This window comes from Tenrec ecaudatus, chromosome 5, assembly GCF_050624435.1.
Source record: "Tenrec ecaudatus isolate mTenEca1 chromosome 5, mTenEca1.hap1, whole genome shotgun sequence".
Taxonomy (NCBI): domain Eukaryota; kingdom Metazoa; phylum Chordata; class Mammalia; order Afrosoricida; family Tenrecidae; genus Tenrec; species Tenrec ecaudatus.
The window spans coordinates 2,855,722-2,875,961 of record NC_134534.1 but is presented as its reverse complement, the minus strand read 5'-3'; the positions used below and the strand labels follow the sequence as shown (position 1 = coordinate 2,875,961).

The 20,240-nt window shown below is 57.9% G+C and overlaps 1 protein-coding gene across 2 annotated transcripts in view; it reads right to left on the bottom strand.

The window, feature by feature from the left end:
• TRAPPC9 (trafficking protein particle complex subunit 9) overlaps positions 1 to 20,240 on the bottom strand; it is a 292,390-nt gene that overhangs the window by 253,393 nt on the left and 18,757 nt on the right. Inside the window, exons 5-8 of one of the 2 annotated variants that reach the window (XM_075549225.1) lie at positions 15,239 to 15,265; positions 9,965 to 10,086; positions 8,591 to 8,716; positions 1,415 to 1,631 (exon numbers count right to left, since the gene is read on the bottom strand). In XM_075549225.1, coding sequence (XP_075405340.1) covers positions 1,415 to 1,631; positions 8,591 to 8,716; positions 9,965 to 10,086; positions 15,239 to 15,265 — 492 coding nt within the window. The remainder of the gene's footprint in view (positions 1 to 1,414; positions 1,632 to 8,590; positions 8,717 to 9,964; positions 10,087 to 15,238; positions 15,266 to 20,240) is intronic. The other variant, XM_075549226.1, reaches the window with a different exon arrangement.

Sequence of the window (20,240 nt, the reverse complement as noted above, 5' to 3'; positions counted from 1 at the left end):
GCGTTAGACAGTCACACACATGCTCCAAATGTGCTGACGATTCAGGGGCAGAGCTGTGAGGAAGAACAGCCGGGCTCAGGGACAGGGGAGGCCCAGGGGCCCCTTTAAGGGATGTTCCCTGGGCAGGACGATGGTCACAGGGGCAGTCAGGAGGTTCCAACTCACAGCCACCCTGAAGGCACCCCCATGGGGTTTCCTGGGTTGCCGATGCCAACGCAAGTGTCCCCACATCACTGGCAGGACTGCCCCACAGCCCACAGCGCTTCCCCGGCCGTGCCCCAGCCGGGCCCCAGCCAGCTTCATCTTTCCGTGCGCAGACTCACAGGGCCTCTGGCTTACTGCTGAACATTGTAAAGCTGTGCCAGCAGCTTTCCTTGGGGTGTGCAGGAAGGCGGGGCGCCCGTTAGCAGGCCCTGATGCCCGCCCGCAGCCATGCCGGCGGTTCCACACAGATGCCCTGTAGGAGGGATAGTAACTGAGCAAATCCTCATTAGCTCCTGTGAGCTCTATGGAAACAGACGACCTCGTCTTCCTCCCATGGCACAGCTGGTGGGATTGAACCACTGGCCTTGTGGTGAGCACAGCTGATGCTTCCCCACAGCACCACCAGGGCCCCTTAGGAGCTTCCACCTCACTGCCATGGAGTTGAGGCTGACCTATAGTGCGCCTATAGGACGGGGTGGAACTGTCCCTGTGGGGTTCTGAGACTGTCGCTCTTTACAGGAGTAGAAAGCCTGTCTTTCTCCCGAGAAGCGGTGGTGGTCTTGAACTGCTGACCTTGTGGTGATCAGTCCAAGGTGTAACCACTGCACCAGCATCCTCCATAAAGAAGAAAATTCCAGAATTCCTGGTGAGACTTACATAGTGGGGAGGGCTGGCTTTCACCCTGAGCAGGCGGGGGCTTCTGTTCGAGGGACACGCCAGAGCCCCCTTGAGGCCCCTCAGCGATGGGCCTGCAGCCCCGCAGCACAGAGAGCTCCCCATCTGTGCTCTCTCACCACCCCCACCTGGTCTGAGCAGCAGTCCTTCTGGTGTCAGTCACTCACTCCCCTCCAGGCCACTGTTCCCGAACACAGCCTCTCAGCTGTTGGCCCCAAGTCCTAGGGGCCGGTCCAGACATGTTCATATTCACACCCACCCTTGGACTCATGAGGCCCTGTGTGTGCAGGGCCAAGCTGCCCACTGGGTCTTCTAGGACCTGGGCTCTGAGGAACTGCCTGCCCGCTGGCCCTGGGCATGCTTACCTGCTGACCCATAGTCACACAGTCCTGACTAGGGGCGGCCCACCGGGCTCTGAGATAATCAACTGCAGGGGTCACCGGGCCTTCCCTCTGCACTGCACTGGGTGGGACCCTCCACGAAAGCTGACCACGCCGCCCGGGACCACTGCAGTGAGGCAGCCCCCTGCACGTACCTTTGCTGAAGTCTTTGGGATCCAGCGACAGGCTATAGCCAGGCAGCGTCTCCAGGAGCAGCTTGTAGCAGGCCCTCCAGCCCGGCTCGGCGATGCTCGGTGCCACGCACTGCATGGCGGCCACACGCTTGAAGAAGGCGGACTTGCGGCGGAAGCCGATGAGCTCATACAGCTCCGAGAGGATGCTGTAGCGCTGGATCTTTTCCTCCTCGGAAAGCTGGGCACAGGGAGGGGACACAGTGAGACCTCCCTCCCCCTGTGCCATGGGCACCCCCAGGCTGTGGGCACAGGAGCGTCAGGAAGGGTTACCCAGGAGGCTCACCTAGGAGGTCTCCCCACCACCACCCACAACCTTCCCTCGCCCATGCCCACAAAGCCGACCCCAGCAGCCTGCAGCAGGACCCGGGGCCTGTCACTGATCTGAAAACCCACAGGTGCCCGGCAGGCCCACACAGCCTCCCTTCACCACAGATGAAGCTCCCGGGGGCCAGGACCAGGCTGCACCACCCCACCCCTCCGACAGAGGTCCCACTGTTCACCTGGGCTCGGCATACAGGCCAGCATCTACTCCCTCCACTGTGTTTTCATCCCTCCCCCATATCCACCCACCCCTCCCTGCTTCACGCCAGCCGACAGGCAAATCACAAGGGCCCGGCCAGGAGCGAGGGCAGAGATCCCAAGGAGGAGGCGACTATTTCATCAGATCATAAAATGGGGCTAACTACATCATTATATAATCACCAAGTGACGTCATGGCATAACTGCCAGGGTCCAGCCACGTGGACGCACCATGACCTTCGCCGGCACAGGGGAGAACAACTCAAAAACAGCGTGTGGGAATGCCTGACAGCCCAAAGGCAGTGGTCGGTGTCAACAGAGGGCCAGTGTAGGAACTGCTGAACGGGAGGCGCTGCAGCAGCAGCAACAAGAACCCACAGCCATGACGGTCAGTGTCCTCAGGGAGAGGCCACTGCCCACACGTCAAGGATGGCTGTGGGGGGTACGAGATGGTCATGAGCATGCCTCAAGTCTCCCTGCCCTCAAGTGGACGCAGACTCCCAGCGACCCCAGGGAACAGAGCAGAACCGTGCCTGTGGGCTGCCAAGACTGACTGCGTGGGAGGGGAGAGCCTGGTCCTTCTCCCTCAGAACGGCTGCATGGCTTCAAACTGCTCACCTGGGGGTTAGCATAACCCCAATAAAAACAGAACAACTCACGGCCACTGAGTCAATGCTGGCTCACAGTGGCCCCTGTGGGTCTCTGGAGCGGTAACTCTTTACGGGAGTAGAAAGTACAATTTTTCTCCCTCGGAGCTCCCTCGAACTACCAACCATGCCGATCGCAGCCCAATGCGTAACCAGTCCACCACAACGTTTATTCAAAATTTCCATCCGTGTGTGTGTGTGTTGAGAATGATCAGAAAGAATGCAGCCCTCTTCCCTCCACCCCAAAGCAAGGGTGGCAGGGTTTGCCCAAGAGATTTTTCTTTCAGAAGCATCTGCCTAAAGTCATTGGGTCAATTGTCAGCTTTAACCGTACAAGACGGATGAACCACGTTTTCCTGTGCAGGTGGTGCCATGAGGGATGGCTCTGTGTGCTCTCAGGGCCCTAGGGAAGATGGGGGAGGGCCGAGGGCAGGCGTGGGGACAGTTGTGGCCTCCCCACATCTCGGACTCACTAACTGAGCGACTCCTAGACGACCAGTTCACACCTTGTGTGCTCAGCGCCGTCACATAGCTCACAGGGAACTGAACCCTTGCAAGCAGCCCATCCAGAAACGGCAGCCAGAGCAAGGCTACAGTCTGGTTCCAACCGGCCGCCCGCACCTGCCCTACTGGACACAACCTCCTGAGAAGTGGCCTCAGATGCACAGAGAGGTCACCAGGGAGAAAGAAGGATGGCAGCTGGCCAGAAAACAGAAGCCAGGCCCAGCCGGCTGGTCTGTGCTGGGCGCCCTCCCCTAGAAGCATGGCTCTACCTGATGGGCCCCTCACCAGCCAGAGCCACCGGCCAGCAGCTCACCTTGCTCTTTCACCCGCCAAGCAGAAAGGGGGTCTGGGGACAAACGCAGAGCTGCCCACTCCCCCCCCCCCAAACCAGTCAACAAACACCACCGCCCTAATTCCTCCTTGGACATCAAGTGCCACCCACCCACTTTGACTACGACGCCAGCTGGATCTGCCCTCTGGCCACAGCCTGCCCCGGGACCCATCTTTCCTTGCTGAGCAGTCCCGAGTCCCCGCGAGTCTGCCTCCCATACACTCAGGGAGCCTGGCCCTGAAGGGCAGAGAAGCCAGGCAGCCCATCACGAAGGTGTCACTTGCCAGCCCAGAACGCCCCTCTAAGCTCCAGCTCCACAGGATCAAGCTCGCTAGCAGCCACTGGAAAGGTCAGACGGGAAGCTGAGGGGGGCAGTGGTTCACAGTCACGGCAGGGGAAAGGGATGGTTGTTCAGCTCAAAGAACAGCATCAGCCTCCCAGAGCTAACTGTACGTGGTTGAACTGGCCTCCAGTCCCGCTGTTGTGCATTCTCAGACAGAAAGCAAAGTGACTGGTTGTCAGCGTCACCCGCCATGCCAGCCCTGTGCTGTTCCCCTCCCCAGCTCAGCTCACAGCACCGGCACCGGCCTCTCCGAGAGGAGGCTTTGTGCCTTCAAATGGCTGCCTCTGGGGCTGGGGTGGGGGGGCTGTGGAGGGAGGACGGTGCCAAGGTTCTTGTGCTTGACTCGAGTGTCTGATCCAGATGGTCCTGGGTCTTTCTCAAGAGGAGCCTTCCTGCTCCATCGGGGTCAAAGGCATTTTCCTGCAGGCATCCCTGACCACTGCCCTGCAAGGACGGCTAAACACCACAGCCTGAGTTGGGGCCTGGCCTTGGCACCGTGGCACGTGGCGCGGAACACAACAGAGAGCAGCGTGGTGCAGGTGCTGACCTCCCAGGGCAGACCAGGGCAGTGGGCACGAAGGGTCTTGCTCAGTCTGGGAAGACAGAGCTGAACCAATTTAGAAGGCAGGCTTCCATAGGATTGCATCTCAGGATACTGGAATTTCCTGTGAATGTGTTCTGGCCCCCTCAGAGGGGAGGGTATTGCCAGACCTTTTTTCCTAGTCTTATTCTGGCAGCTCCATTGAGCCTGTCCACTAAGGGTGACCTGCCAGACTTTGAGAGGGCAGTGGCCTGGCTTCCAGCATCATAGTCGCACACAGGCCACCACACCACTGGTGGCCCATCGCTTTATGAGGCTTCACAGGGACACGTGGAACCCCAGCTAAGGGGCTGGGCCAAAGGTGCCCACAGCCCAGTGGGCAGGTGCCCATCCAGTCCAGCTGGGTATCTTGGTCCTGCATGGCTCGCAGACAGCTTCTTGACTTCTCACCCCAGAGAGTTCTCCATCTGCCTGTTCCCATGGGACCCCTCTGCTGGTACAGGTGCATCGACCGTCCCCCCAGACGCTGTTTCTTACTGACACTCATCCTTCCCCAGGAAGGAACTTCACTCTCCTGCCAACCAGTGACTTCTGTGTGGTGTGGGTGGGGTGGGTGGGGTGGAGAATGGGGCTCTGCCCCACCCAGCCCAGCCTACACTGGAGGCCAGTGTCCTTCTGGCTGCGCCCAGTGGCCAGCACTCCCAGGTCTGCGCTCTGGCCTCTGCTCTGGAGTCTGCTGATGTCACAGGACTCTGAGGATCGGTTAGGTGCTGATCATCCGCCTGCAGGCTCGGGCTAGGTTTCCTTGGCAACAGCTTCAAGAAGTTTACAGAGGTTATTCTTTCAGATGAAGAGCATGTCCTGCTAGAAATCTGCTTTGCAGAGAAAATGAACCAGAGACAAAGAGGGTGTGGGCTAGGCATGGCAGGAAGCTGCGGGCTTGAGTGCTGGGGCTGTAGGGGGCCCGGGACAGGGCTTGGTCGGGGTTCAGAAGGCTGAGGGTGACCCAGTCTGTCCACCAGTTCCTTACGACTGCCTTCTCTTCTCATCGTTTGCCGTTTCCTACGGCCCTGTGTGGTGAGCACTGTAATGCTGCCAGTCAGTGGTTCAAACCCGCCCACCGCTCCTCGGGAGACAGATGAGGCCGTCTGGTCCCCTGTGAAGATTTGCAGCCTTGGAAACCCTGAAGGAGCAGTTCTGCTCTGTCCCACAGGGGCTATGCCATGGCAGTGGGTGTGGAATGGTTTGGGACAGATGCCAGGTTGTGGACAAGCACTCGGCCATCGGAGAAGCCACATGATGTCACCCGTGTGTGGACCCTGGGTTTCAGAGCCACAAGGAAGCAGATTTGAACCCGGGGCCCCTCACAGGGTGGTCTTGGACAAGCAGCACCTTCTCCTGCTCTCAGTCCCCCATCTCTAAGTGGGTTATGAGGAGCTGCCCGGCAAGTGTGGTGTGCAGCACGATGGTGGCATCTAGAAATGCCAAGACAGGGCCCCACTGGCAGCGGCTGTCCTAATCACCAGTGTGGGGGGTGGGGGTGGTGTCTGTGACTCTGGGAGCTTAAGGCTGCCTTGTGCGTTGGAGGAAGACCCAGAAGAACAGAAGGTGCCCAGAATGTCCCCAGACCTGCAGGGCAAAACACAAAACCAGACCCCCACCACAGGGGAGATCTTGGCCCACGGTGACCCTGAAGGACCCAGCGGAACTGCCCCGTGGGGGCCTCTGAGGCAAGGGCAGTCCTGGAAGCCCACAGCTGCTGCTTTCTCCCTGGGGTGGGGGGGCTGGCGGGTTCCCACCACTGACGTGGCTCCCGATGCTGGGCCTGTCACATGGCTTTCTCCCAGCTTGGGCTCCTGCAGCAGCTCTGTCCCCGCCCCACACCGAGAGCTGCCGCCCACCCGCCCGACTCCCGGCAAGCCCACTCCGCCCTGCGCCACAGGACAGAGCCCATGCCTGCCCCGTCATCAGTCCAGGAGCTCCAGGGGACGTGGGTCGGCTTTGTAGGGATAGGATCCTGAAGCATAGTCTTCCTCAAAATGTATCTCCTGTTGTTGCTGTTGGAAATATACACACAGCACGGTGCACCCCACTAGCTCAACAGTCCCTGCAGACGCTGCCCCCGGCACCCTCTTTTGCTGAGGCCCTCCGTCTGTGTCTGGCTCTGGGTTTGTGGTGGACGTCTCCATGCCGCACGTCAGCCCTCGGGAAGAGCACGGCTCCTTCCAGGGGTCGTCCTGTCTGGTGTTAAGGAGACATTCCTTCAGGGAACCTTTCTGGTTTAGGGTTGAAAGGAGATCCTGGGCCAATCGTTTCCAGGCTTCATCCAGCCACCAGATCTCCCACGAGTCTGGATCCCACGAGAGTTTAAAGTTTGCTTCCACATTCCCATTCTGATGAAACCTCTTCTGTTGGCTGCTTCCTGCAGACGCGAACATGGTAAACCCGGCACCATCCGGGTCTCAAGGGTGGTTTCAGAAGGTCACCAGGCCTTCCTTTCCAATCTGCCTCCGCCTGGAGACTCCGAAGCTGCTCAGCGTCCTAGAGCATGCAGGTGGCTTTCCCAACAGACAGGTGGTGGCCGCAGCAGAGGCACACTGGTCAGGACTCCTCCATGGAGGCAAACTCTGCCGTGTGCCACACTCACACCCACACTGAATGACACATGGCCGATCTGCCAATGAGATGCCTGCTGCTGGCTCTTAGGGCTGGTTGGTGCTCACCCACTGTGGGCTCTCAGTGCCTGAAAGGAAAGCAGGTCAGCCCATGGCCCCACACAAGAAGAGGAGTCCTCAATTCACATTCCTGGCCACTGGTCAGGCCCTGCAAATGGATGTGGGACTTTCACTGACATCCAGAGTCTTCTGCAAACCGGGTGGTTGGGATTTAAGCCCTAATACCATTCCCTCCTCCGGTCTTAGATTTTATTATTTACAATCCTTGGGTCACCCAGTCAGGAAACCCACTCTAACACCACTACACCAAAGGGAATGGATATGAATCTTGGACCCAACAGTTGCCTCAACTGCTGGTTGAAATTCTAAGCTTCCACCAGCACTCATGACTTTCCGGTCAGCTCATCTGGCAAGCCGGGGTCCTGTTGGTACAGTGATTAAGCACTCAGCAGATAACCAGGAGGAGGGCAGTTCGAACCCACCCAGAAGCAACATGGGGGAAAGCCGAGGCCATCTGCTCCTGTAAAGTTGGCCACCTTGGAGGCCCTCGGGAGCAGCGCTGCTCCGTCCCGCGGAGTGGCTGTGAGCCAGAGTGGACCCTGCAAACCACAGTAGCAGCTTCGGCTAGGGGCCTGGAGGGCGGGCAACTACCGCAACAGGTGGAGCCCAAGATGCAGCCCCCCATGCCCGGCAGCGCTGGGAGTGCTGTTTTACCCCCAACGGCTGGTCACTGCTGACCTCTAGTGCCCGTGGGAGGGTGGAGCCATCAGCACTGCCCCAAACTCGGCAGGCACAACCTGTGTACTTTACTTAGCAGCAAGCCCATCACCTGTGGGGTCCATCTCGGGGGTGGAGACTCCCAGTGGGGTCCCTGCCGAGGGCCCATCCCCCAGCTTCCCCCAAGGTCTCTGGCTCAAGGCTTCCCATGTGTCCTGCACTCTGTCATTAAAGGCGTCCTTCCTTCCAGATCCACCCATCTGAGTGCAGGAACCCACCTGGGCACGCGCTGTATGCGAACCCTCCTGGGCTCTTTCTGGAGAGGAGCCCAAGGGGCATGGTGGGTACGTGTTGGGCTGCTTCCTCAAGGTCAGCAGTTCAAGCCCGCCAGCCGCTCGGAGAGAGACCGTGCTTAAAGCACCGGCCAAGCTCAACTGCTCTCGGCTGCCCAGAAAACTGGACAGACTATTTTGGCTAAGGTTCTACTTTTCTTTAAAAAGAAAGGAAAGCTAAAAGAGAGTGAGAGAAAGAACCTCTCCAGGTTCAGATTCAGGACATTCTGTGCAGAGTCCCCGCTGTGCCAAAGAGGCTACATGGGGTGTCTTCACAAACCCGGTTCAGTGACGCAGAGGGCAGAGGTGTGTGTGCACTGACAGATGGTGGTCACTTTACAAATGGCAGAAGGAGGGTGGGAGGGACGGAGCCCCTTCAAGGTGGCAAAGCTGGTGTGGGGCAAGGATACCCGTCGGAAAGATGACCTGGAGAGATGGCCGAGGGGTTCTGAGAGGAAGGTCCCGTCGAGGAAGAAAGGGCACGGACAACGACCGCGTGCATCCACGTGCAGTCCCCAGCGCACTCACCTGCCGCAGGTTGATGTACACCGCGTTCTGGAGGAATTCCGACGCCTCCATGCTCCGCTTCTGAATGGCGAGCACGCGAACCGCCTTGACGCAGGCCTCCAGCTCAATCACGCCGGCGTTCTTATACTGCGGGCGGCGGGCAGAAAAGGACAATGAGGCCGTGCCTGTCCTGGCATCTGGGACAACTGCAGGCCCCTGGCCAGCCCACCCAGGGAGGCCAGCTTGTGCTGGACGCGTGACCCCTGACAGAGCCCAGGGATGCTCGAGGGAGCGTGTCTGCATCAGGGCCTTGGGGCGTTTGGCTGCTCATTCAGGGAACGCAGAACACACAGAGTGGATTTCTGTTTCACTGGGAGGGAGCCGGAGCCAGAGCAGGAGCCAGGGCCGGCAAGGGAGAACTCCAGGTCCAGGCCCTGGAATGGGGGCTCTGAGGAGCCTGATGCGAGAGACTGGGTTATCACCAGGGCTGTGCCCAGCCCAGATTTTTAAGCCAGGCAATATTATTTCTGACTCTGGCGGCCAAGTCGCACGCTGCCCCTGTATTCCAGGAGGGAGGTGAGGCCTCTAGCAGGACTACCGGGGCTGGGTCACCTGCATTTTACAAACCCAGGTCAGTCCTGAGGCCACTGTGTCAGCCACGCCCATGCCAGGCTGACCGGGCTCCAAGCCCTGGTCTACGTTCATTGAAAGCAATCGCCATAACGTGGCGTTTGGCCGCCAGTCTCCATTGATCAGTCCAGTGCCCGGGAACGCATTGCTGTTGTGGCTGGGTACCCGAATCAGCTGCGACTCGCAACCAGCGGGCGACAACGGGAGAACCCCGTGAGCCATGTCCCTGCGCCGCCCTCGCCACCCTCCCTGTGCCTGAGCTCCGTCACTGGCTGCTACACTGTCCTGGTCCAGCATGTTCATGAGCTCTTGCTCAGGGCTGCCTCCTCCTGCTACCCAGACCCCCGCCCCCACCCCGTGTCTTAAGAGGAAGGACAGAGAGGAAGATGGGACAGAAAAGGCTCTGTGGACCGCCAGCACGCCTCCAGCCCCACTCCCAACACCCACGGCTACTGCTGGGCTAGAATTTAAAGGGTAGAAGTCAGGGGTCGTGGGTGATGAGTTGGGCGGCCAGGCCCAAGGTCAACAGTTCAAGCCCAGCAGTCACTCTGCAGGGGAAGGGAAGGGGGGGCTTTCTGTTCCTGTCAAGATTTGCACTCTCAGGAGCCCAAAGGGTTGAGGCAGAAGGAGGGACATGGCCGGAAGCCTGGGGAGGGGGTGGGGTGAGACACACTTGCAGACAGGGGCCGACGGTAACTAGGGCTTGCCAAGGCATCAGACGGGGGAGTCTCGGCAAACCTGCATGGGAACAAAGCAGGCAGTTACCTTGCTGTAGTAGGAGATGGCCTCTTTGTACTTGTCGATGATGTCCTCGGGGCTGAGGCAGTTCTTGGCCCGGCCGATCTCGGCACTGGTGTCGGCGTTGATGCCATTGGTGGTTAGGGCACCTGCAAGCCAAGCGGAAGGAAGCCGCTGTGTCCCGGGTGCTTTGTTCGTGTATAAGGGGGGGAGGGGGTCCAAACAAGGCAAGCACTGAATGCGCCCAACTGTACTTTAAACGCGTCTCAGAGCAGTCAGGGGCTATCACAATTCTCAGCACTAAAGCGTTACAGGAAATGCTAAAGAACCCAAATGAGCCTCCTCCCGGCTGAACTGCTTCCAGGAAGGCACGAGAAAGGCATCCCATGACCGTCAGCTACTGGCAATCACGAGCAGAATAAATGGATTGAATCGTGCCCCGAAATGATACGTGTTCAAATGACCAATTGTTTAGGATCCAAAGGGCAGCATTTGTCCCAGGACAAAGTTCAGAATGGGAACAGGAAACGGGGAAGAACGTGGGATGGACCAGGGCACATGGAGCAGGTTGTGATGGATGAGCTGAAGCAGGATGCGTCGTGGAATGTAAACTGTGTGCACCTTCACTCGTCACAATACAAAGGTTTCCGTTCGTATCATCTTAAATGTGTCGACTTGGATCAGCCATGACTCTCAGTATTATGTAAGTATCTTCCTGTTTGTGATCTGACATAATTACCCCATGTGTTCTAGCTACATTATAACCCTGACGGTGTAAGGAGCCTGGTGTAGAAGCACATAAGCGAAAGAGACAGAATGTGGTCCACAGGTCGGGGCGGCACCGTGAGTCCATCTCCACAGAGATGAGAAAGGGACGGCTCAGAGGAACCTCAGCACCACCAAGGAGGCAGGCCTGGGATCCAAGCATCCCCTTGAGCCCAGGGTCTCCACACTGAGCACTCCCGAGAGCCCGAGGGAGACAGGCACTGGGAACTCTGAGAGCTCTGAGGAACACTGGAACCGCAGGGGTTGGAGGAGGCCCGGACCCCCGCCCCCTGCCGAGCTGGCAGACTTCCAGTCTGCTACGTGGTGAGAACATCGGTTTGTTTCTGAAAGCCAGCCCTGTCTGTTTCTGAGAGGGCGGCACTAGGTGACTAAGACAAACCATGGCAGAGTCCGCACACAGCCCGCTAGGTTTTTCAGTGCCTCCCCTACACAGGGACCACATGGCGCCCAAGGAGAGGAGGTGGGTGGGAGAGTTTTCTAGACTTCACGGAATGACGCGGAAGGATCATAGTGACTTGTCTCTTCGTCGCGGCCGTCACTTCTTGTCTCCATGAAGCCACTGTCAAAGAGCAGAACACCTCGTTCCAACCCACCCACGTCTCCGAGGACAAGAGCTTCGGAGAAAACTCCATTTGAAGAGTGGAAACAAGTCCACACAGAACACTGACTAGAGGAAGGAATCCTTTGATTTCTTAAAACGGTCAGAGAAAAATAGTCCCTTACTCCACAGCTGCAGGAAACACTGGACGTCCAGCCCAGGGCCTCTGGTTTGCAAAAGCCGCGGCCAGGGAAAGAGGGAATGGGCAAGGTCACGAAGAAGTCTGGAACAGAGACAAGTCACACCGCATCTCAGGTGTCAAAAAGCAACTGCCCCGTCATCCACCAAGAGGACAGGCCGGGTCATGGGAAGATTTCCAGGGTGTCAAGAGGATGAAGGCCCTGGTGACCCCTCTGTTCTTGGACCAGGGAGTGAACAGCTGGCTCCCCTGCAGAATGCACTGGCCAGATGCAGCTAGCTGAAGATTTAGCCCCCTGCCATCTGATCTCCTTTATGAGCCATGTAAACTTATCCTGGTGTCTAATATTTTCTGCTTCCTTTTCGATTGAGGTTGATATCTGTTTTACTTTGTAATTCTAGCTACTTTGGAGTTTGGTCTTTTAAATATGTTTTTTTCTGTAGCTGAAACCCAGGGTAGGTAAATCTACAGAGCGTGTAACTGGATTAATGGCTACTGGGGGTTACGGCAGGAGGAGGTTGGGGGAAATGGGGAGCTAATAAGAATGCGTACGAGAATGAAGAAAATCTAAAACTGATCGTGGTGATGACTGTGCGACCCTTCTTGATGTGACGGGACTATTGAATTGTATGTGTGTGAATTATATCCAAACAGAACTGTTGGGAGGAAAACACACACACACACGCAAAGTGTCAAAGAACAAGGTGGTGATTAAGTGAGGCGCTTGCAGAGCAAGCAGACTCACAAAAGTCAATCCTACCCCAACCTACCAACAGAGGCAGCGCAATCCCCACCAGAACCCCAGGCGGATTCTTTGCAGGAAAAGACAAGCTCATCCGAAGACCCATATAGAAATTCAACAGGCCAAGAAAAGCCAAAAGCAGCGTGAAGAGGAACAAAGCTGGGGCCTCCCACAGCCCAGTTTCACAGCTGACTGCAAGCCCACCCTCCATCCATCGGGAGGCTGGGCCGTTTCAGAGTTGCTTACTTTCTCTTTATCTCTTAAATTCTACACCACGAGCGGGACTTCCATAAAGCATAGAGGGAGAAGAGCGAAGCCCGTCAGCCCGGTCAGCAGAGCCCTGTTGGCACTGCCGGGTCAGAGTTCAAACCCAGCAGCTGCTCTCAGGGGGAAGGCTCTCAGCTGCCCCTGAAGATTTCCTGCCTCGGACACCCTGCAGCAGGCGTCCTTCAACGACGGCCCGCGGGCCACATGCAGCCCGCTGAGGACATTTATCCGGCCCTCCACGTGTTTTTGCCCCTTGTGTTTTTTTACTTCAAAATAAGATATATATGTGCAGTGTGCATAGGAATTTGCCCATAATTTTTTTAAACTACCGTCCGGCCCTCCAGCAGGTCTGAGGGACGGTGAGCTGGCCCCGTTTAAAGCGTGAGGATCCCTGCCCTGTGGCACCGGCTCGCTGTGAGTCAGAATCCACTCGGTGGCAGTGGCAGGCATGTGCACCCACTCCTTGGGGAGACAGGACTCAAGTAATTGCAACGTGGGAACACATCATGTACTGGGCAGAGCAAGCCCTCAGCCAGGAGCATTTTCATAGAGTCAAACCGTGAAAGCACAAACACACCAGCTCTCGAGGGAAACACACGTCAGGAACCTTTAAAAACGGTGAATTCAATCTCAGGGATTCTAAGTGAGCACTGAAACCCTAAGAAGAGGGGGGCTGCATCTGAAAGCCAGTTCCCAGCACACGATGAAGAGGCCGAGAGACCAGCGCTCCCTCCGCTCTCTACAGTGGGAGGGGGGCCTCCCCTAGGGCATGGCGGGTCTCTGTGCCTGAAACGGGCCCAACTCAGTCCAAACTGCGCTGCGCAAGGGGGGTGGGGAGGCTTTTAAGCCGGAAGCCCCAGGTTGGAGCGGCGTGGGAGAGCCGAAGACCCCTCAGAGAACAGAAACAAGAGCTGCACAGAGCACGCCTGGGTCACACACGGGCCCAGGGCGTGCGTTTCCTCGTGGGCACTGACTGCTCCCTCGCTTCGGTGCTCGGTGTATTTTCATGAAGACACAGTGTCACCACCATGGCTTCCTCGCCAGGTCTCCTTCACACGGTGCCCTCGACGAGGGACCTACCGCAACCAAGGAGCGCAGGGCCTGCGATCACTGGACACGCTGGTAGGAGATCCAGGCCTTTTGAGTGGATGTGGGAGGCAATTCTGGGCCGTCCTACAACGGACACCACTGTCCAAATGGCATGAGTGCGAGGGGAACCCAGGCCCATCCTGAGCTCCACCACTCCCGAGGAAAGCCAGAAAGGTAGGGAGCCCGTTTGCAGGGAACGCCATGCTAGGTCGACGCTGCCCGTCTCCTCGCCTCACAAAAAGAAACCACTGCCTGAGGATCCTGCGCCCAGGACTTCACAGAAGAGGCTTTTTGGACAGCGCGTGGGTCTTTGGTGGCACCCATCACTGGAGGGTAGGGGGTGCGGGAAAGGACTGGGAGCCTCTCTCCTCCTGCACTCCACCTGAAGCATGCCGACAGGGGGCTCTGCAGGGTGAATGCACAGACCAGGGCCCAGCAGGCAGAGGGCCGAAATCCCAAGGATAAAAAAAGCCATGCTGTTTTGAGCAAATGCTGCCCCCCCACCCCCACCCCTGGGCGTGGGTCAGCTAGCGACTGAGAAGTCGACCAAACAGTTCAGCAGGAGGGATAACAGATTATGGGGCTGGAGAGCTGGACGCCCATCCATCTGAAGGAAATGAACGTGGGCGGTCACCAGGTGCCCTAAACAGATGGCAACATGAAAAGGACCAGAGGCCTGAACGTAGGGGCCAAGGCAGGGCTCCGCACAAAGGCTAACCCCAAAAATGGCCGGCCCGAAGCCAGGCCTCTCAGAGCCCAGGTCCACAGAGTGCCACCCCCTGAGGGGTGTCCCAGAGATCAAGTCCTGAGAGGCACCATAGGGGTGCCATCAGGTCTTCACATGCAGCCAGCTGGCATGTTTGATGGCATTTGTCACGGTGACTCACCTAGAAAACAAGGGTGCAGAGTGGGAGGAAAGCCCACCTCCCCACCCACCCACCACTGTGGAGTCGATGCCAACTAAGAGCGACCCCAAAGGGCCTGCTAGGACTGCTCCTTCAGGTTCCTGAGGCTGGATGTCTTTACCAGAGAAGACTGCCTCATGCCACTCCCCCGGAGCAGCTAGTGGATTTGAACTGCCAATCCTCCTGTTGGCGCTGCCACCCCCACCACCAGGGCAACACCCTGCTCAATGGAAGTTTTGCTGTGTTAGTGGCCGGGGTGAAGCGGAGAACAGGAGACCCACCTCAGTGACAAACACAAAATGCTTTTTTCCCTGTTAAGCACACACAAACACACACACACACACACAATGCAAAACAGGATTCAAGTTCATGTTTTGGGGAGGGAGGGGAGGAGGGAGGGAACCGGAGAATTAAAGCCAAGTGGTTACTGTGAATGAATTCAACATGAACAGGACAAGCATGCCGGATGCATTCAGATTAGAGCCACAGTCTGGAATCATTCCGTTCCCCATGCGAGCGAGCGAGCGGAAGCACGTCCGTTCCTCTCAGGCTGACGACCAAAGCCATGGGGTACCCCAGAGAGGGGGCCTGGCGAAGAATGAGGTAGGTGATGATTCTGATTTAAAGTCTCTTAAATCAGAAGGTTCCAGGATCACAGTCCAGGCATGTTGATCCCCCAGCCATTCACAAAAGCAGGTAAATTTAAAAATAAAATGAATTTCAAAACACAAACAGCCACCACAGGAGAAGCAGACCAAGTGAGGAGGTGGGGTACCTGGGTCAATGAGGACTTCCTGTGCCCCTGGAAGAGAGAACAGACGAGGGTCTTTTATTCGGAAAACAAGACAGCCTTTCGTTTAGATCCCTCTACACCACATTTTGGGGGTCACGCCGCCTTGGGAAGTCTGGGGAGCTGCCCTCTGGTCAGAAGCCGGCCCTGATGGCGCCGGCGTGTCACACTCAAGCGGCTCTTTTGCTTGAGAAGGAAAATAGAGAGCAGCTGCGACTGCGGGTCCCAGGCCGCCTTCCCTCCTTCCCTGCCCGCCTTCCGGGCGTGGTGGCCTCCTGGCTCTTCCTGACCGGGCGGGAGGCTCTTGCTGCCCCCAAACGAAGGATGCTCACTTATCCATGTCACGACACATGTACCAGCAGCACTCTGCAGCGAGGACAACGTGTCAGGAGGCCACACCGAGCACGTTCCCTAAAATCAATCAACCAGTTCCTCCTCCTCTCGCTCACACTCACATACTCACTCTGAAGGCGCTGTGGCCCTGCTGACTAAGCGTCTCTGTCTTCCACAAGGTAGTCTCGGACATGCTGTTCCCGTGTCCCTGTGAGTTGGTTCTGGCTCACCGTGACCCTCAAACCAAACCAAACTCACTGTCATCGAGTCAATTCCGACATAGAGTGACCCTAAAGGACAAGGCAGACCTGCCCCTGTGTGTTTCTGAGACTGTGGCTCTGTACAGGACTGAACAGCCTTGTCTTTCTCAAGAGCTGCTGGTGGTTCCGAACTGCTGACCCTGTGATTCACAGCCCAATGCACATCCCCTAAGCCACCAGGGTGCCTTAGCGTGGCCCTATGGTTGTGTAAAACACACAGCTGTTGGCTTCATTCTTCACAGGAAGCTTTAAAAAGCCGTGGCCGCCCACTAAGCGACCCCAAGTATCAGTGACATCTGATTAGCGTCCTCTGTGGGGAGCAAGTCCCCACTTATTCTCACCCCCACCCACCCCAAGAGGCGCCAGCTTGTCATTGGCCCTGTGCATTTGGAAACATGCTGGGCAGGGTCAAGCCCGGAGCCCCGGTCACACAAGCCCTCTCTTACAGGAAGACCAGGGCGGCTTCACAGGGTCTCGAGGGGACCCACTCTCTCTTCATCCCACTTCCCATCGGCACCAGGGTTCTGGAGAGAACAGGGCTGCGGTGGCAGCCAGCGGGAGAGCCGAATAATCTCCATTTCCCAATGCAGATGGGACTCAATGGCACCCGAGAAGGCACCCGGACACATCTGATCACGACCAGACCAGGTGTTCTCCGTTGAAGACGGAGCCCCGTGGTGGAGAGGGCTGGGTGGGGGGCCACGTTAGTGGTTCAAATGGACGAGAGATAACGAGGAAGCTGCCTGCCCCGTGCAGAGGCCGCGCCTTCGGAATCGAGTCCATGGTGGTGGGTCTGGTTAGTTTGTGTTCTGCTGGGAGCTAACTCCATGCCAAGCACAGCGGTTTCCAGACCCAGGTACCCCTGTGCTCTTTAGGAACCTGATGGGTCAGATTTGGCAACACCTCTTATGCGAGAAGTGGCCTGGGACATTTTGAAGCCTCGGACACCGGCACGGACTGCAGCTTCGGGAGACAGTGAAGCTGGGAGAGATCTCCACAACCGGCCACTTCTCGGTGCTCTCCGAGTGGCAACACTTCATCTCCCTCTCTGTCTGGTTTGGGCACTTGCCTGCTTCTCAGTAGGGTGTCCTGCCCACTGCAGGCCCCGGAGGGCCCAGCGACCCACAGGCCAAATCAGGCAACATCTCATGCCGACGTGCATGGCCGAGTGGACCTGCAAGCACAGCTTTACCCGAACCCACCTTGCCAGCGAGTGGCAGGTCCACAGCCCTTTTCTCTCACTGAACTCATTCCCAGGTCAGCACTGCCTCACGGGCCGCCTGTCTGTCTGTCCATCTGACCCTCTCACGGGGTCTCCTGGGGGCAGGGGTGAGGGACCATAGGGCTCTCTGCTGTTTCCTGGTGAGGGGATAAGGCTGAAAGTTACAAGAGAGGGTCAAGTACACTCTCCTCACACTCCGAGGGGCACCGTCTGACACTGACCCAGAGCAGTTCCTTCCTGGGCCCCTGCCCCCCACCACCCCCACTCCCCCTCCCACCCTTACCCCCAGTCTTCTTTTTGACTGGCTCCAGTGTACAGTCAGCTGACATAACGGCCAGCAGAGGACAGAGGGTGACAGGGTCAGGACACAGGCCTGTCCAGCAAGACCCAACTCCCGGCCATCAAGTCAATTCCAACTGAGCAAGCCTACAGGACAGGGGAGAACTGCCTCTTAGGGATCCCAAGGCTATAGACCTGCATGGGCAGAGAGACTCGCCTTTCTCCCAAGGTGGCCTGCAATGGCAGACCTAGTGCTAGCACCACCTATCTCACCTGCAGCATCACCCTACGAAGACCAGGGGGCTGGGACCCTTCTCTAGAACGTGCTTCTGAGGCTGCCCACTGGAAAGCTGAAGGGGCGCCAGGGGCTCACTTTGGGCCTTGAAGTACAAAGAGCCCAGGTTGGAAGTTGCATTTACAAACGCCCCACGCACCTGCCCCAGTGTTAGCTGTCTCCTGTGAACGCAGGGGCCGAGGCATCAAGCAGGCCTGCTCATTCCTGGGTCAAGTCCAATGCACAGCTGCCCTGAGCGTGACCCAGAACTGAGCCCCGTGGGCCACGCCCAGTCCATCTCATGGGGCCCCGCGAGTCAGAACCCAGTCCATGGTACCTGATAACCAGAGCTGGGCTCAGCAGCACCCTCCCCAGGGGATCCTTGTGAGGATAGAGTCCGGTGCGGGACACAAGGGCCTCTACACATGCCCTGCCGAGCTGACTCCATTCAGATCACCCTCCCTATCGCCGTGTGGCCTCACTCTTCCTACGTCTCTATTTACAGACTCTTGGGGAGTCCCCGCCCGGACTGCTGGAGCCCTCTTCTGCGTTTTCCTAAACGCTCCTCGCCTCTGGTCCCCAGCACACTTGTGATCAGCGAGTCTTGGCAGCACTCGGGAGGCTCTGCTCCCGTGACCAGGGTCGGTCCCTCCAGGGGAAGCCCCCCTGTGGCCCAGGGCAGCACTAATGAGTCTGCCTGGCTCCGGGCTCTACAAGGGGAAGGCACCTGCTGTTCCTGCACCCCTAAAGCTTATAGGGGGTGGGGCTTATAGTACTAAGGGTGACATTCTAAGCCTGTTACTGGCCACCGTCTGCAGAAGAAACGTCCGCCCGTCGAGCCCCTTGGGCCCCACCAACACGTGCTTATCAGCAAGGGGTCCGCGGCTCATGGTGGGCAGGGGGCTCTCAAGGCTGGAGGCCACTGGGGAACTCAGGCCCGGCCCTCCTCGGATATGTTGTACATTCCTTAATTGCCATTCTTCTTGGAAAACTGCTTTCTCCTAACTTAATTCCTGAATTACAAAGAGCCACCAAGGGCCCAAAGATGGTGGTGGCGGCATATGAAATCATCGCTAACCTTCAGGAGATGTTTGGGGAGACAAGCCTGGCAGTGATGTGTCTGCTCCCTGAAAGCTGGCAGCCATGAACCCCTGGGGTTGTTCTGCTCGCTCACGGGGTTCCCGTGGGTCAAAATCGTTTCCATAGAACCTGACAATGCCCACTGCTACAGCAACGGGCATAAGGTGACCATGAGGCCACCACTGTCCCAGACACTTCTGGAACGTTCTCTCCAACATCACAATCCGACAAAGTCAGTGTTCTTATCCCCGGAGCTCAGCTAAGTGAGTCCACCCACGTTTCACGGCCAAGTGGTGGCATCGCACCCACACCTGGTGAGCGGGGCTGCCAGAGTCCGGCTCCTTCCACAACACCCCATCACTGCCCATCCCCCACTCGAAGGCCCGCCTCGGTGTTGGGCCACTAGCCGAAAGGTGGGTGGGTAGAGCCGACCAGCCACTCCACGAGAGAAAGATGTGCTGTCTGCTCAGCACAGCGAAGCATCTCCACGCTGGACCAGAGGGGCTGTGGGCAGGAATCTGATGTCTGGGGTGGGGAGGGGGGATGTGGGGGAAGGCGAGGCGTGGGTTTGGGCTGTGCAGTGTGGGCAGGACTCGGTGAATTCGTTATGCTCGACAGCTGGAAGGTGTGCCCTGAGCGGGAAAGCATGCCTGGCTGGAGAAAAGTCCAATCAATGGTGCCAGCGTCCACAGGGCGGCCCAGCTGGAACGTTCACACTGAGAAAAAGGCAGGAGGGAATGGGGCTGGAACTAGAACAGCGTCCTGCGTGGCTCTGAAGCTTTAGGTAAAGAACCCAAGTCAGAGGGACACTGTTTAAGTCTTGCTGCTCTTGCACAGGGGGCGGTTAAGGCTTGGTGTTCAATAAATACGGTGCCACAGCGTCACCTACGGTCAGGAGGGACCTTCCAAGCTGCAATAGCCTAAGGAGCCTGCGTAGTAAGGATGGGGGACCCTGCCTAGGGTGCCATTAGTAAAGTTGGGGCCCTGCTGTGGGAGAGGGTGCCGGCAGGCAGGGGTCCCTGCGGGACCTTGGGAATCTGGCTCAGTCTCTTCGGCTCACAGACAGAGACACTGAGACCCAGGACGTGTCCCCGAGTCACACCTCAGTTCTAAAAGGAAGCTGCGTTCCCTTGCTCTGAGGGATCCTGCTGGAAGCTGTGGAAGCCGGAGCAGAAGGGCCTGGAACCCACTCATCGGAGCTTAGGGGACCCAGTCATGGTTCAGTCACAGTAATGACAGCAGCTAGTACTCCTCCGTGAGGGCTCGCGGCTGGGGCTGCCCCAGACCTCGTAAACGGGCACGTGGCCCCAGTCACAGCACCCGCAGGCCACCTCACACGTAAGGAAGGAAACTGAGTCAACGGCTTGCTCGGGGTCTCACTGGCTGGCAAGCGGCCTCTGTATTTCTGACGTTTGGGGTGGAGGGGATGCGAGGGCGGGCATCGGCTGAGGGTGTCGGCGGAAGCTGACTTAGCTCGGTACCCACGGCCAAGGGAAGGTAAGAGCTGTTGCATCTCCAGCCTGCTCTCGTTGGTCTAGA